At 45.1% G+C, this 16,000-nt stretch overlaps 1 protein-coding gene across 1 annotated transcript; it reads left to right on the forward strand.

Annotated features, from left to right (window-relative positions):
• The first annotated feature begins 3,871 nt into the window (after window positions 1-3,871).
• On the forward strand, window positions 3,872-10,417 carry lrrc38a (leucine rich repeat containing 38a). Its single transcript, XM_044212780.1, has 2 exons — window positions 3,872-5,288; window positions 9,368-10,417. Exons 1-2 carry the CDS (start codon window positions 4,661-4,663, stop codon window positions 9,613-9,615), a joined length of 876 nt encoding a protein of 291 aa, XP_044068715.1. The 5' UTR covers window positions 3,872-4,660; the 3' UTR covers window positions 9,616-10,417.
• The last annotated feature ends 5,583 nt before the right edge of the window (window positions 10,418-16,000 follow it).

A 16,000-nucleotide genomic window follows, 5' to 3' on the forward strand; every position in this document is an offset into this window, starting at 1 on the left:
TCAGGTGTGTGTGAGGAACAAGGAGACGCAGTGTGAGTCACGCTGCTGAGTGTGGTTCATGGAAACACACTACAGCAACAAACACACACGTCAAGTTACCGTTCCTTTTGTTATTACGCTGCAAAACCATTTAGAGACCTTATGGCCCAGGCACATCAGCACTTCAAAACACTGCTGCAAAATCAAGTCCTTTCAGAGGCCTCGCTGCGGTCAGCGGACCTGCAAAGTAAATCTATGCACTTCGCTGAAGGGCACCTGTCCGTGCATTAATAAACAATTTAATTGGTGCTGCTAGGGATTTTTGATTTGTGTGTCAAATCACCTGATAAAGGAAAGTCCTTTAAAAGTCTCCCATCCGCTCTGTGTTTCCTTTCTGAGCAGCTCGAGTTCAGCGGCGTTACGTCTGGAAACCAGGCCGATGAGAGCCGAGAGACTGAACCAAACAATAAATGTGGCCCTTACTTAGACCTTGAATGTTGTGCTGTGTAGGTTTGGTGACCCGCCTCCACGTGTGGTGTTGTGCTGATGCTGTGCTCTGAAAAACAAACTAGAATTTCTCAGAGAAAACCCGCATCACACTGGAGAGCCAGTACGATCACTGGGAGCTCCCAGCTCCCAGCTCCCAGCTCCCAGCTCCCAGCTCCCAGCTCCCAGCGGGGGAGGTGGGAGCTGGGAGGTGGGCCCTATGATGCTTGAGTGAATTGTTCACACTCTAGGACTTGACCCTTGACCCCATGAACGATTAGTAACATGGTTTGATTTGATTAAAACTCCTGTAAAAGTTACTCTGAGTAAATCTTTGTTGTTGTACTTTAGTAGTTGGTAGAAATGCATCACATGGTTTCAAATATTTCATTTTCCAGCTGAGCAGGTTCCCCTTTATGATCTCTCCTGTCTTTCACCTCTGTTGTCTTGGCAGACATAAATCAGTCCTCCACGTTCACACGCCAATCACTGGGCTTAAAATAGCGAACTTTGACGTGTTTACCCTGAGGGGGTTTCAGGTGCACTTACAGAAACCACTTAGTGCAAATGTCGTGCCACAAATACCTTCCTTGGTTTTATTTGTGACCATTTTTTAAATTACTATTTAAACATTTTCTAAATCAACAGAGCAGAGAAAGGGGCCAGTTACAAATACCACTAACAATAATCATAAAAATAACATGTACTGTGCTTTTAACCAGTTCCCCCCTGCTGTGGCTGGACCTGTGTTTCCTCTCACTCTGTCGAACTGGTTCTTCAGGTGCCTTCCTTATACAGAAGGCTGTTTTTAAAACATTCTTTTATTAATTAACTGCTTTCACATCCTTTTTTTAAAAACCTGTTTCTACCTCAGAGGAGTACAGGAAAGGGCCGAACCTAAATACTACTGCTACTAAAAATAACAAGTACTGTACACATAACTCACATCTGGAACATAAATCCAGAGTGTTTTTCATTCATATGCACCTACATGAGAAAAGACCAAATCAAACTCGTAAAATAAATGTTGTGTATGTAGCAGCGTTGGATATAAATGTCCTCTTGTGCCCGTGATAAGATCAGCTTTATTGATCCTCAGAGGAGAAATTCATGTGTTGCAGCAGCACAAGAACACAAATAAGTCCAGATAAATAGAGACACGTATTAAATAGATAATTAGAAGTATATGAAATAAAATAACCATAGAAATAAAAATATAAACTATTAAAGAGCAATTAAACTCAAGTATACAAGGCAAGCTGCACACATACAGTACAGTACCCACGAACAGTGTTGTACTTAAACTAATACTGCAGTACTGTCTCCTCTGTGAGGTGGCACAGTGGTGAGATGAGTAACAGCAAAGTATAGTACATGTTAGAGTAATATGATACCATCTACTGTAACAGCGTGAAGCAGATTAATATATATGATTAGGTAAAAATACTTTTCCTTTTCTCCTGATAGTATTTTCATTTTGAGATTACAGATTTAGATAATTGTATATCAGAACAGACAGATAAACAGGAATGGATAAACAAAATAGCAACGTATCATGCATCACTACCTTAAACCAAAGTAGCATTTCAGTCAGGTGCTCCCCCTGGTCTGGTCTCTTCCTGGCTCCTGGCTCCTGGCTCCTGTAGAAACATGGCGGTGCAACATGGCGGCCTCCGTGGAAGGGGACCCGCTCCCTCTGTAGATATAAAGGATTGATTCTAAGGTAACGAAAACACAATCCGACTTTGAACACTCGTACCAGCAAACCTGACTGGAAAAAGTAAGAGAGGTCATCGCACGCTTTGAAGAGGTATGTCCACGGGAAGAGCAACGTTCAGCAGCTGCACTGAAGATACGGAGCAGTAGCCCACGGTGAGATGCCGGCCAGGCAAGCAGCCAAGATCGGCTACCTTCCGGGCATCCTGCTTACTTCTAACCACCCAAACACCGGGGAGCAGCACCGTCAATGCAGCGGTGACTGACTTGTGCCAAAAGAGAGACCTGCAGTACCTCATCCAAGTGCTCTTGGCTGCCCTTCTTAACACGTGGATGACAGAAGATACAGCAGTGCATGTCTCCCTGTGCATGGAAGGAAGAGCACTGCAGATCCTAACGCCCTCCAGCAGGAAGACTGAAGCAGCTGGCCTACCATCGCGGAGGTGATGCAGCAGCGACTGCATTTATGCTGATGACCCAGAGAAGGGATAGACCCCTGCAGTTCTTTTTGTAATGATTGTGTTGAGAACGGTGTCATGTGACTTGCAATTCTGACTGCAGCCACTACAGCGACGCCACAACACAGCCCGCACTGACGGCTTGCTCGAGCCCGGCTATTAAACAGCAGTCACTGCCATTGGATTGACTTCAGTAGAGGTCGGCTTGGTGCAGTACAACCATGCTGTGCTGCCCTGCCTCTTCCCAATGTGTGACCTACTTTTCTTACACGATCGAGATCAAAGCGGGAGCACTTCGTGCATTTTGTCTTTTTCTCAGAGCAGAGACTTAGTGAGACTCTAGGGATATTCATGTAATATTTCATTTTTTCCTGACCTGACGTCGCTGGCAAACAGAAGATTGAGGGATTTAGGATTAGTAATCCATTGATTCTACACTGACGACACTGACATGCACATTCAAACCAATTTACTGTGAATAGCTAGATGAAATAGTGTCATTGAAACGTTTACATGTTTTATTTCAATTCACACAAGTTTACATGACGTTTCAGGTTTTTGTGTGTGGCAGCCTGCAGGACTGTTTCCCATAGGAAACTGCTTATTACAAAAGAAGCAGCAGTGTAAGATTCACTAGTGTTTATCGTACGAAATCATTTGATTGAGCAAACATTCAGGAGTTATACTTACACCAGTTATAAACGTGTTGTGGTTAAAGTACTCTGATATTAAGACTATACAGATGCACCCAAAAGTTATGTTTCCTCCAGCTAGACGAAGACAAAAATGGAGAGAAATAACAAGTGAATTAACAAAATAAAAATGACACAAAAAACTTTTTTTTTTCCTTTTATCTTTACAACTGTGGTGTTGCCTCTTTGTGATTGTGAACCAATTATCACAGGCCTGTGTGCATTTCAGTCCATCAGATGATATATATCCTTATCGGATAGTTTTTTTATTCCCAAATATGGATATTGATACCTGCCTCAAAAATCCAGTGTTGGTGCTCTAATACGTACAGCGTTGTAATAAACCCACAGCGTCTAAAATGGCCTTTTAACACTACGCTTCGTACGGGCAGTGTTTCATGTCGTGGCTGTTTATATCAGCCCCTGGTGTCTGATACGTGTGAATCAGCCGAGCGACGGCTTCACCTCCACAGTGACACTCCCGAGCTGTGTCTGCACATCCTGCTCCTGGTAAATGTTTTGGAACCGTTGCCATGGAGACAAGCTGCGAAACTACCTCTTTTCCATCCCCATCCAAGAACAAGGGGACTGAAGGAGGAGGCAGGGAGGACGGGGGGAAACGGCGGACTACGTAGGACGCTGCTGTTGGCTGTATTTCACAGCGTCACATGTGAGTCACAGATGGTGTTGGCATCCTCATCTTCACTTCTGCTCTGTCTGTGTGAAGAAGGAGCACTCACATCAAACCACACAGACAGGATTTCAGCTGGCTGTGGTTCTGCTCGACTGAGCCGGCTGATAACAGTTGGTTTACCTCGGTAGCTGACTAATGAGGCGTGGAGGGCTGTCCCTGCTAGTCTACACACACACACACACACACACGTTGCCCCACCACAAACCTCGCCCCCCTCGCCTCTGGTTCGTTAGCCTCTATTTACTTCTGTGTTAATCCTCTCCCCTTTCACAGCCCCCCTCCTGCCCTCCTCCCCTCCTCCCCGCTCTGTTGCACGCTCTCTCTCTTGCTCCTCCCCGCTCTTCCCTCAAAGCCAGCGGGCTTCCGTTCGGTCCAGACTGCTTGTTACATGATGTCCTGGAATGCAACGCTCCCTCGCTACTCCATGGCTTTTTGGGTTGTCCTTGTTTTGCAGTGCAGAGAGCGTGGAAGGATGCCAGCGCCACGCTGAACCTACATCGTCTGACCTCTCCTTCCCCTACCCCTCCTGTGATCTTAACCTGTGTATCCGTCCGTCTCCCTGACCTCCCCTCTCACCCCCTGCCGAGACCTCCTCACCCCCCTGTGTCCTGATTAATGCTGCCGCCCCCTCGACAATGTTACCATGCATTAACTGGCTGCAGCCTTTCCTTGCCTTGATCTCTTCCACCTTGCTTACGCGAGGCCACAACTGTCCATCCAGCTGTTTGTGTCCAGACCACCACACTGTGGACTGCACCGGCCAAGGGCTAACCAGAGTCCCGGACTCCATCCCTCTCGACGTTCGCCGTCTCCTGCTCTCCAACAACTTGATTCCCTGGATCCCCTCCGACTTCCTGGTCCTCTACAGCGATCTGGTCTACCTGGACCTGAGGAATAACTCCCTCTCCCAGCTGGAGCCAGGGACCCTGAGCACCTCTTCTAGATTAGTCTTCTTGGACCTGGGGAGCAACAACCTGACGGAAATCCCGTCCGGGACATTTGGGGAGTCCAGGAGTCTGATCAAACTGCGACTGGGGAACAACCCCTACCTAAACATGGTAGGCAGGGACGCTTTCATGGGGTTGACTTCTTTGAGGGAGCTGGAGCTGGAGAGGAATGGTCTCACAGAGCTGGACATCAGCGTCCTGGAATCCCTGCCCTCCCTCCGGATGCTGCGTCTGGAGGGCAACCCCTGGCTCTGCAACTGCCACTTTGCCAAACTATTTGTATGGCTGACAGAGAACCGCCACAAGCTCCCAAAGGGTAAGACATCAGCTGCTTAATGTACGGACTTGCAGTCTTTGCAGTCCCAGGCCAGAGCAGAGAAAATTCAATCAATTCCCTGAGATACATTTACTCTTAACATTTGATTCATCAGCTGCAGTGCGAACAAAGGAAATCCAACGAAAAACACATCAACACAAAAACAAAACTTGTTGGTTACAGTCTGAGAGCAGGCCTCCATCTTTGTACTCGGAGGTCCACTAAACACTATCTCTGTCGCACTGTTTGTTGGTCTCAAAATGGAAGTGAATTAGACGACAGTTACATCTTGTTTATCTGGTGCTGCAGTTGACGTTTTCTGGTATCATCAGTATCAGGGCAGGACATCAGTGCAGTTTACAGAGTGAACAAGATTTACCTCACTAGTAGTGTTTCTCAGACATACAAAGACTCAACTTACAAGATAAACACAGGATTAAACTTCCTGCATTTCACAGAAATATGTTGAAAAGTCCAACTCTTCCTAGTCAAGGCAAAAATACAAAACACTGACAACAAAAAGAGCCAATGCTCTTATTTTCTCTGGACTGAGAAATGAAAAGGTCCACGTTGCAGACATGAGTCTCAGTCTACCAGTTAAATGAATATATGAGCAAATATACCAGATTATCACAAGTCATTTGAGGTAAACACTGACTTCTCGTGGAAATATTCCTTCTTTTTTTTAAATTAATATTGCTCAAAGTCTCTGCAAGTCGTGTGAGTTACTCACACTGGAGCTCTCCAAATACTGACACATACTGTACTAAACTAGATTTAGTGCTCCTCTGCAAAGCCTCATCGACACCCTAACAGTTAACCTCTGAGGTGCGACTTCTATCGGATGTGCAGTAGATGTTTTTCCCAACAGTCACGTACGTGTGCGTGGCCACGTGGCAGAAACCACGCAGCCACAACGACATGATATTTTGGATATGTTCGGTATTTAAACATAAAGCAACTAGCTGGAAAACAATAAAATTACTTCGACTAGCTTTTATTGGAACTTTCAACTGTATGTCACAGCCTTCATCAGCAGTTGGAGTTTTCTCAGTTGTCATGATGAGACATTTTTGGTAAGAACTTTTAAATATTTTATATGCTAGTATAAAGTAGCATGATATTTAAACACACAGGTAAAGTACCTGAAAACTGTTCATAAGGACAATAGTTCAGTAAACATGCTTAGTTACTTTGAACCACTGGTAACATTCATGCAAACACTTAAATATACATACGTTATCTTAACACTTTGACACACAGTACAATAAAGCCTTTTAACATTGTCTGTTATCAACGTAGTGAAGGTGTTAGCAGGTCACGATTGATTTTGGTGTCAAAGCTCAGTCAGTTTACAGGGAAGTTCACCGACTCCCCCAAAAGTAACTCGTCATGGCCACTTTTGACTTTTAGGCCACTTAAATAGCAATGACTCGCTTCAGTGCGGTGACGGTGGGAATGAGACGCCCTGTTGGTTTCTAACTGGGCCGTCCTGGTTCTTGAGTTTTAAACAAGGATGAGTGAGAGAATCACAAGGCAACCTACAGACTGTAAACACAATCCCCTGCTGTTTGCATCGGCCGGGTCGAAGGTGAACGAGCATCCGGCCTTCTTCAGCACGTCTGATGCCACAACACTGACACCAGCTACCCGTGTCTAGACTCCTTCCTCACAGCGACAGCACACACACGCACACACACACACACACACGCACACACACACACACACACACGCACTGAGCCTCTTTCAGAGGACGCTGTCTTGCAGTCATTTTATATCTATGTGCACACATATCTTTGTTCATGTAATCCTGCAAAATATGCACGTGTGTAATTTGTGTGCACCTGAAAACGTACATTTGCACATTCCATCAAACACGTATTTCTGCATGTGTACACCTGTGCGTGTGTTTGTGAACGCACACTTTTGTGCATGTATGTCTGTGTGCGTTCTGTCCACGTGCACGTGGTGCCCATATGAATGGATATACATGTGTTCTTGTGCCTGTGTGTGTTCCTGCATATGTCTTTGTTCACATATCATTATGAATATATTCCAGTGGCTGTGCTCACGTACTAATGTCTGCACATTTATGATGTCCTATTTGTGTCCCTGTCTATGTGCAGTGTGTGTGTGTGTGTGTGTGTGTGTGTGTCTGCCTCCTGCATGTGTGTGTGAGCATGAGTCTGGCTGCCTGTTGTAACGCCACGTGACTGGACTATAACCAAGCGATGAGGTCACTGAGTCCCTTTTCATGTGGAAAACCCCTTCTGGTCTTACAGTGACTCACACACACATACATGCACACACACAAACATGTGCACGCACACGCATAAACACACACACACACACTTGACGGTGATGCGTAGTGACTCGTGGGTACAGCGGTGCTACAGAGGAATCAGGAGAAAATGGAAGCGCCGCCCTCCACACGGTGACACAGTGTTTTCAGGGTGTTGCACTAAACACTTTGTGTGTATTTGTTTGTATTGCCTGGTTTAGTAAAACAATGTTCATTAACCATGGCTTGCAGAAACTGTAACGAATACACATCTAAAATAAACATGTAATGTTTTGGTGCAGAGTTAATTACTATTTTTGATGTTTAGCCTTTGGGTTAAAATAGTTATATAATAATAATAAGAAGAAGAAGAAGAATATCTCCTGTGGTTCCTAGTATGTGGACACATTCTGGCCTGCAGCATAAATATCGTGTAAAGCTGGATTTCTATTGGTGCGTCAGGGGGTTAAAGCAAAAACAAAAAGTGTAACTTTGCTTTCGGGGGTATCACCATGGCTGGAACTGGGCAAAGCACACAGGGGCCCTGAGAGCTCTATGCTTACTAATATGCACCATTAAAGCACAATATCAAATAACACGAGTCCTTAAACCTGCATTCATTGATTGTTTGGCCACTTGGGTTCAGTGGAAACAAATTGTAAACTGATATTGTATCACCTTATAAAGTTAATATTGCTAACATGTTAGCAAACAGTTAACATCCAGCAGACACAAAGCAACATTAGCCGTTTGTTTGTGTCCACCTGATGAATGTAAGTCCAATATTCACTCTCTTCGTAGCTCTGGTTTGGTCTCCACCAGCTCCTGAGAAAAGCATCTGGCTCTGGGGGGAATGGGTGCCCAGCAGCCGGCTTTATTTTTGTAGCTTTGGCCTTTGGGTTACAGCGATGTCAGTGTGTTACCAGATCTCAGCAGTGACTTTAGTTATGGCTCGGGTTTTCTGCATGTCAAATGCTTTTGGGACTGTGATTGCAGATTGGTTCGGTAATTTGGACCTCTTCAATACAATATCATATACGTGCAGTTTGCTGTCTGCACTGTACTTAATGATACCTTAAAGGCAGCAGGGCACATACACAATGCACAAAGGGTGAAAGGTGGGGGGTTTGGTTGGGGGGTCAATAGTGAGGCACAGCAAACATTCCCATAATCATCGCATATCACAAAGTGAAATAAACAACGTAAGCATGATTACTTTGGGGAATTTAATGGTGCTATCAGTGGGTGAAATCATTGCTGAACTACAATTGAATTCATTTGCCAAAGGAAGCAGAAGCATAAATCAAACGTAAGAGTTGATTAAGTCACATCAAAGTGTCTATACTATAGACTGAGCACACAGATAGTCAACAAACAGAAAAACCATCACATGAAAATCTGCATCTCGTATTCATCACGCAGTGTTTTAATCAGAGCTTTGGAGGAGTATTTTTGAAATTTGGACAGAGCCAGGCTAGCTGTTTCCCTCTGCTTCCAGTCTTTATGCTAAGCTAGGCTAACCACATCCTGACTCCAGCTCTGTGCTGAACACACACAAGATCGATATCCATCAGAACATCTCACTCTCTGAAAGAAAGCACACAAGCATATTTCCCAAAATGTCTCATATAGTACGTATCATTGATTAACTTGGTTGGTGAGGCTTTTTAAACACTGCTCACAGCTGTTGGGTAAAAATATGAAATGTTACAAATTACAAGCTAGGCAGGCTGTTGATGAAGGCATGACTTTGAGAAAGTCCAGTGTCAGCTGGTTCACTTGTTTTCTCTCTGCCCAGGTATGGAGGGGATAGAGTGCTCCCTGCCTCTGGATGGGCGTCGTGTTCCCCTCAGTTTACTCTCTGAAGACAGTTTCCGGGAGTGCCGTGGTAGCCTCACCCTCACCGACTACCTCATCGTCATCTTCTCCGGCATCTCCGTCTCGGTGGCGGCCATCGTGGCCAGCTTCTTCCTCGCCTCCACAGTCCACTGCTTCCAGCGCCTCAGCAAAGGCAGCAAAGGAGACGAGGAGGAAGGGAACGACTGATGGGAGAAGGCAAAGGCGAAATGGATTAAATAAAACGCAAGTGTTTCATACAAAACTCTTGCCCAGAGGTCCTGTTGGTATCCCAGAGAAGGCTCGCCAAAGAGCCAGGAGAGATCGGTGGTGGGGACGGTGGAAAAGCCACACCAAGAAAGCTCCGAACACGTCAACTCCAAGATCACACTGAACTGAGAATCACAGACTGTTTTGGGAAACATCAGATAGGCTTGAATCACTGTGAGCAGGTATTGCATTAACTGAATGTAGCAATTTCTACTACTGACAGTACAGTACTGACTGTAGAGACGCTGGTCAGTGCAGAAGAGCTGTAGCATTTCTCAGCAATTACTAGTTAGTGAAAAATATCTGCAGCTCTCCTCATTAAGACGGGGACTGGGTAAATGTATTCTCATCCATTTAACAAAAAACACGCCGCTGCACCAGTCACAGTCCAAAGCAGCCGACGCAGCTGAGCTTTGCTGGGAAAGTAATTGTAGAAAATGGTTGACGTTTTAAGTCAGACGCTACCCAGATAGCAGGGAACTACGAAGACCTGGTTTGTGTCGGGTCCTCTGGTTTTCTACTGAGGGGGTCCACTGGTACAGCTGGGGGATAAGTGCCTTGCTCAACAGCATCTTGGTTGTTGAAAGACCAGTTGTCAGGATTTGAAAATGAGCTTTCTGAAATATTCATATTATTTAACACTTAGTTTTTATTCTACATGTTTTTATTGTATTTTATTCCAGTAATGCAACAAATGCTTCATTTTGCACCTCAACATATAAAACTGAACCTGGTAACTTTGCACACCGGCAGACCGAACTGCAGTCATTATCGGAGTCCATCGCAGTGCTGGTTCACAGGTGGTAGCAGATGTTCTTGGATTTGGCTTCTAAATGTAACAATTCCTTCGGCTATTGCAGACTTTCGATTAGTCCAGAGGCCTGATGTGATCTTTCCACTGCAGCTAACGGTAGCAGAGAATTTGGACTTTCCCTCCTCACAGAGCCTTACCCACAGAGCCTTCATGCACCGGTTTGCATTAAAGTCAAGCCCGCAGAAGGCAACTGTACGTTATACAGTATGAGTGTCCAACGTCTGTCCACTTTACATACTGTAGTTTTAACAAGCAACAGAAACTCATGCATTAGTTTTATTAACATTTACTGTCTTATTATTCACAAAGACTTCCGGACAGGCAGAGATTCCAGTGGCTGCGTTGGCACTAATCTTGATAGAGCCCAAATAAAGTTTCAACTGCCAGAGCTCAAGTTGGGTCCAGAGCTCACGGTCAGGAAGTACTTGGCTGTCTAGCTTCTATCTACATGCCCATCTGACCTCCTTGGCCTAAAAGCAGCAGTTCATGCCCCCTCTCATTGGGTTTTCTGAAGGCTTTCTGGTAGCCTGAGGGTACACGGACACATTTCTAAATTATGATACTTTATCTGACAAATGAGGTTATTATTTTGGAAGCTGGCTGCAGGGGTTTGCTCCCATTCAGACACCAGAGCGTTAGTGATGTGGGGTGATCAGGTCTGGCTCACAGATCCACATAGAGATGGCCTAACATACGTACACTGGCTGGAGCAAAGCAGCCTCCACCACGGCCAAAAGCTGAAGCCACAAGTGCCTTAACATGACTAACAGTCATCTGTATGTTGGCTTCAACAAATCTCCTCCAGAACTGAAATTAGTCTTTTAATAAAAGTCAGTATGTACATGTTAATAATTTCCTGATAATGTCCCAGGAAGTTTTAATGGACAGAACTACTGGAACTAATTATAGAGACGAGTTTCTTAGTTGTGTTGAGTTTATAAGCAGTAGTTGACTTCAGAAAGACAGCTTTGACCTCAGAGTTTCCAACATTGGCCCTGGTCTCAACAGCCACGCCGTTTCGTCTAATGCGTTTCTTGATAGAGATTTGATACAAGTGCTCCGCTATGCAGAAACAAAGGCTTGAGGGTCTCGTCAAAAAGTTGTGGGTGACATAACAAAGACATAACAAAGACACCACGTCTGTGTTTATTTGTATGGTGGCAGCAAGCATCACACCCTACACAGTGTTATATCTCCACGCATGTCATTATTTTGTATGTTGTCTTCATGAAACCTGTTGTTTCCATCTGATGACACGGAACATCCGACAGTCGCTCTCTGAATTGTCTGTGTCTCATCAGTCGTCCACATTTCCCCTCCGAACATGAACACGTGTTGACAAACTGTGGCTGTTAATCCACTGCTGCTTCGTCCGTTGTCTCGTCTGCACGCCAGGCTTCCTCACTGCCTGCTCACATTATCTCCCCTCTCGAAGGATATGAGGACGTGAACCTCTTCAAAATGACTGAAAGCAGTGGGACGCTGTAAGCGTCAGCACTGGTGTGTACTGGGGGTCGTGGATGGTAGAGCCTCTGTCAGACACACTGCGAGGCTGAGAGCGCCGTTACTTGGGGGCCACCTGGATTTGTAATCTCCAGTTTGAAGGGCTTCACGTGTTGTGATTCCCGAGGATGAACCAGGATCGTCGGGACGTTTCAGTGAGTGTGGGCGACAGAGGAACAGAAAAGAAGTAATAAAGATATTTTGCTTTGAAAAGTTCACTTTGTCTGTCTGATAAAAGCATCTGTGAGTAAAACTCTGAGGCCGTGGTCCTCTGTTGTTCTCTGACAAAACTAATGCACCAGCAGATTCCCTCGCTGACCTTCAGCTGCATCTTTCCGCGCAGAGGCTTTCGTTTTATTTTCATTTAGATTTAGGATTTTTACTGACTCGGGATCATCAGTACAAACAGCATACAGTAATAATGACACAACATTAATTACTTAAACAGAGGTGAAGGCTGAATGTAAATGACCTCAGACCCCCCCGGCATGAGGACTGAACCCTACTGTGACTGATAATATATATTATGTCATATATACAACTTACTTTATGGACGTGGTTGGTATGCACGGTAGAATTTTCGCCGACTACTAATGTTATATTCACATCAAACTGAGCACCGTCACATCGTAGGTGGATGAAAACCAACGTCTTGCTGTGAATGAAGCTTCAACAACCATTTAATCAGGCCATGTGCTATTAGCCTGAAGGCCATGAATAATTCTGAATTGCAATATTGCGTCTTGATAACTCATCCAGTGATTGGTGAAAGCATTTTTAGATTAAATATTGTTAGTATTGGACATATTTTCATTAATTCTTGTGACACTGATTCCTGGAGAGACAAACATCGAGTCCCAGCATCGTTTCATCTCTCGCAGCTCTGAGATTTGTCTCTACATTACATCATCACCACAGTCTGTCGGCTTCAGCTTCAAATCTGTACAAACGTAAAGAAAATCAACACGTAAAGTCCATTTCAGTGTGGAATTCCTCTGTGATGTTGTCTAAAGAAACATTTAACCCTTTCGTTCAGAAATAAGGGAAATAATTGTGTAAATAATGCAATAATAATGATCGTTTTGTTGCTGAGTAAAATTAGCACACAGACGACAACAGCCCAGTGACAAAACTAATCTAACGCACTCACCAGTCATTTCAAAACCTGCGAGCATTTCTGAAGGTAATGTTTGTGTTTACCGGAGTCGCCCACTGCGATGAAACTAAATGAAAGAACTACTGCAACAGGAAGCAACAACTGAAGAAACAATTGAAGAAAACAGATGTGTGCTCCAGTTTCCTGCGGGCTCCACCAATCACGGATCAAGATCTTCACGGTCCTTCTGGTAAACACTTTAGTACCGTGGCGTGTAAAGTGCACATTTTTTAGACTCATTTTAACTTTGGGGCATGCATTCGCCTTTCATTCATCGTGGTGATATTTGGATTACAGCAATAGAATTATTTTTGCCGTTTCATAACATATAAATCCTGCAAATTCCCAGTTCAGTTCTGAACCTGGAAAGACAACAACATGGCGCTCTCCAAGGCCCTCTCAGTGTTTTTCACTCTGAGTGATAGTTCTTAACTGGGTGATGTCTCTTTTATTATTATTTGTTATTTAGGTACGAGGTGCTGAGACATGTCAACCATGAGGGGCCAATATGATAATATCCTATTAATGATGCTAACTGTGCAACTACATTCAAACGCTTTGCCAGATCTGGAGCTCTTGGTGTAATTTCAAGACTCTGCGCCCATATGAATATGAATTTTTACTCAAAGCAGGGCCGTCTGCGTCCAGCGACCAGTGACCCATCACTGATCCCTGCCACAGCCGAGACGCTGCACATGAATATGCTGTTCTGGCATCAAGAAATAGTTCCAGCATGTAATTCTCCCTCAAAACAAACCAGATACAACATGTTAATCAGCGAATTTGAGCTTCGGACAGAGCCAGGCTAGCTGTTTCCGCCTGCTTCCAGTCTTTATGCTAAGCTAGGCTAACCACGTCCCGACTCCGGCTCCGTATTGGACACACAGACATGAGATGAGATCCTCACTCTCAGAGAGAAAGATAATATATGTGTTTCCCATAATGTGGAACTATTCCTTCAAGAAAAAGACGAGCTGTATGATGTATCGCACAGCACTGTTCATGTGCAACAACACAGTTATGACCTATCGCTCTGCTGCTTTCGTAAAACACAAATACTGTTCTCGTTCACTAATTCATTCGCTCATTCATTGGCTGTTAATGAAACTGCCTGCAGATGGTTTACAGTAAAGGTCTACCGGCACACAGGAGGGACGTTATGCCCTCTGGACTGCTGCTGGACTTATTATAAAACATATACAGTGTTAATCCTCTGAAGAAAGAGGATCTGTAATCACATCAAAGAATCTGTGCACATGTACCGTTTAGGGAGAGGCTTCGTTCCAGATGTGCTCTAAGTGAGCGTGCTGATGTCTGAGGCCGGACAGCAGAGCCACGTGTGCTGCCGAGTGAAACTGCAGCCTCTGGAAACAGCGCACAGACAAAGCGCCATGTCAGACTGAGGCGCCCAGCACAGGACAGCACAGGACAGCACAGGACAGCAGTGTGAGCGGAGGGGGGGGGGCGAAGCATTTGTATCCTCACTCTTCATCCTTAGTGCCCAGCTGGAAGGAGGCGATGATGAGAACGTTTCCAGGAAATGAGGATTTTCCCCTCCATCCCATTCGTTCTTATTGTCACCATGGTTACAGGTACCAAGGCGGAGTGAAAGAGTGACCGAGGGAGTGATTTCAGACGCAGACACACGTACTTTTTTCATTTAAAGGCCATGCAGTCGATACATTTACGCACTGCTGTGGTGAAATGGTAAATGTAGCGCATGACACAGTGAGCCGTGACTTTGGACTCAGGCACCTTCTGCAGGTCGGATGCTGAGTCACTGTTCAGCTGTCGCCCTGTCTCCCCAGCCACGCTAACAGCTCCGGGGACGGCTCGCAGAAACCAGCAGTCTACTTATAAGCATTTATGTCACAAGCAATGATGCTGTGTTACTGCATATACATACATATACATACATACATATATATATATATACATATATAGAGAGAGAGATTCAGAGCAGAGCTGCTTTAGTTGAACTGTTGGAGAGCCAGTCGATATTGTCACTGTCTGCAGACGAATGCAATAAACTCCTGTCACGATAAGATGAGAATCACCAGCGAAACATAAAAAGCAAGTGTATTTATAAAGCACCTTTCAGGAGCAGACGTCACAAAGTGCTTCACAATGAAAGAGAGTAACAGACGTGAATGCAGACATCGGAATAAGAAGAATAAAGATGAACTACGAACTAAAACGAAACAAAAGCAAGTCTGAACAAAGAGCTGCTTTTTAAAGGTGAGGTCCAACGTCTCCGTTTGTCCTTTAGTCTTGAGCCTGGAGCGAGGAACGCCCAACACACCCTGATCAGAGGAGCTCAGGGTCCTGACCACGCAAGGCTCTAAACCTGATCACAAGAATCTTGAACCGGATTCTGAATGTGATGGGAAGCCAGTGTAAAGAAATCTAAACATGAGACGTGAGACCTTTTGGAGGCAGCAGCAGAGCTAAAATGCAGTTCGAGGTTGAAACGTAATGTCATTGGATCCCATGTGAACCGGATTGTCACATAGCAGTCTTGGTGGCTGTGGGACCCCACATGCTGGACCATGAAAGAATCCAGGACAGGGCTGTTCTCAGGATGGTCGCTCTGATAAAAAAAATATGACATGGTTCTTAATACTTACAGTGCGGACACTGTGGTGTCTTCCAGCTTCACTGTTCACAGATAGCATCAGTCTGAAGCCAGCAGCAGGAAGCGTGACCTACTGACCTCCTCTTGTTTGTGTGGGCTGCGGTCCCTGCAGCCCCAGGCCCTGACGGTCCCCGCTACAGGTGGTGAACCAACCTGCACGTGTCCTGAAGAACCTGCCTGTCAGACAGTCTCTGGGCTTCAGCCTGCTGGGTGTGAC

The sequence above is a fragment of the Siniperca chuatsi genome, linkage group LG10 (genome assembly GCF_020085105.1).
Source record: "Siniperca chuatsi isolate FFG_IHB_CAS linkage group LG10, ASM2008510v1, whole genome shotgun sequence".
NCBI lineage: Eukaryota > Metazoa > Chordata > Actinopteri > Centrarchiformes > Sinipercidae > Siniperca > Siniperca chuatsi.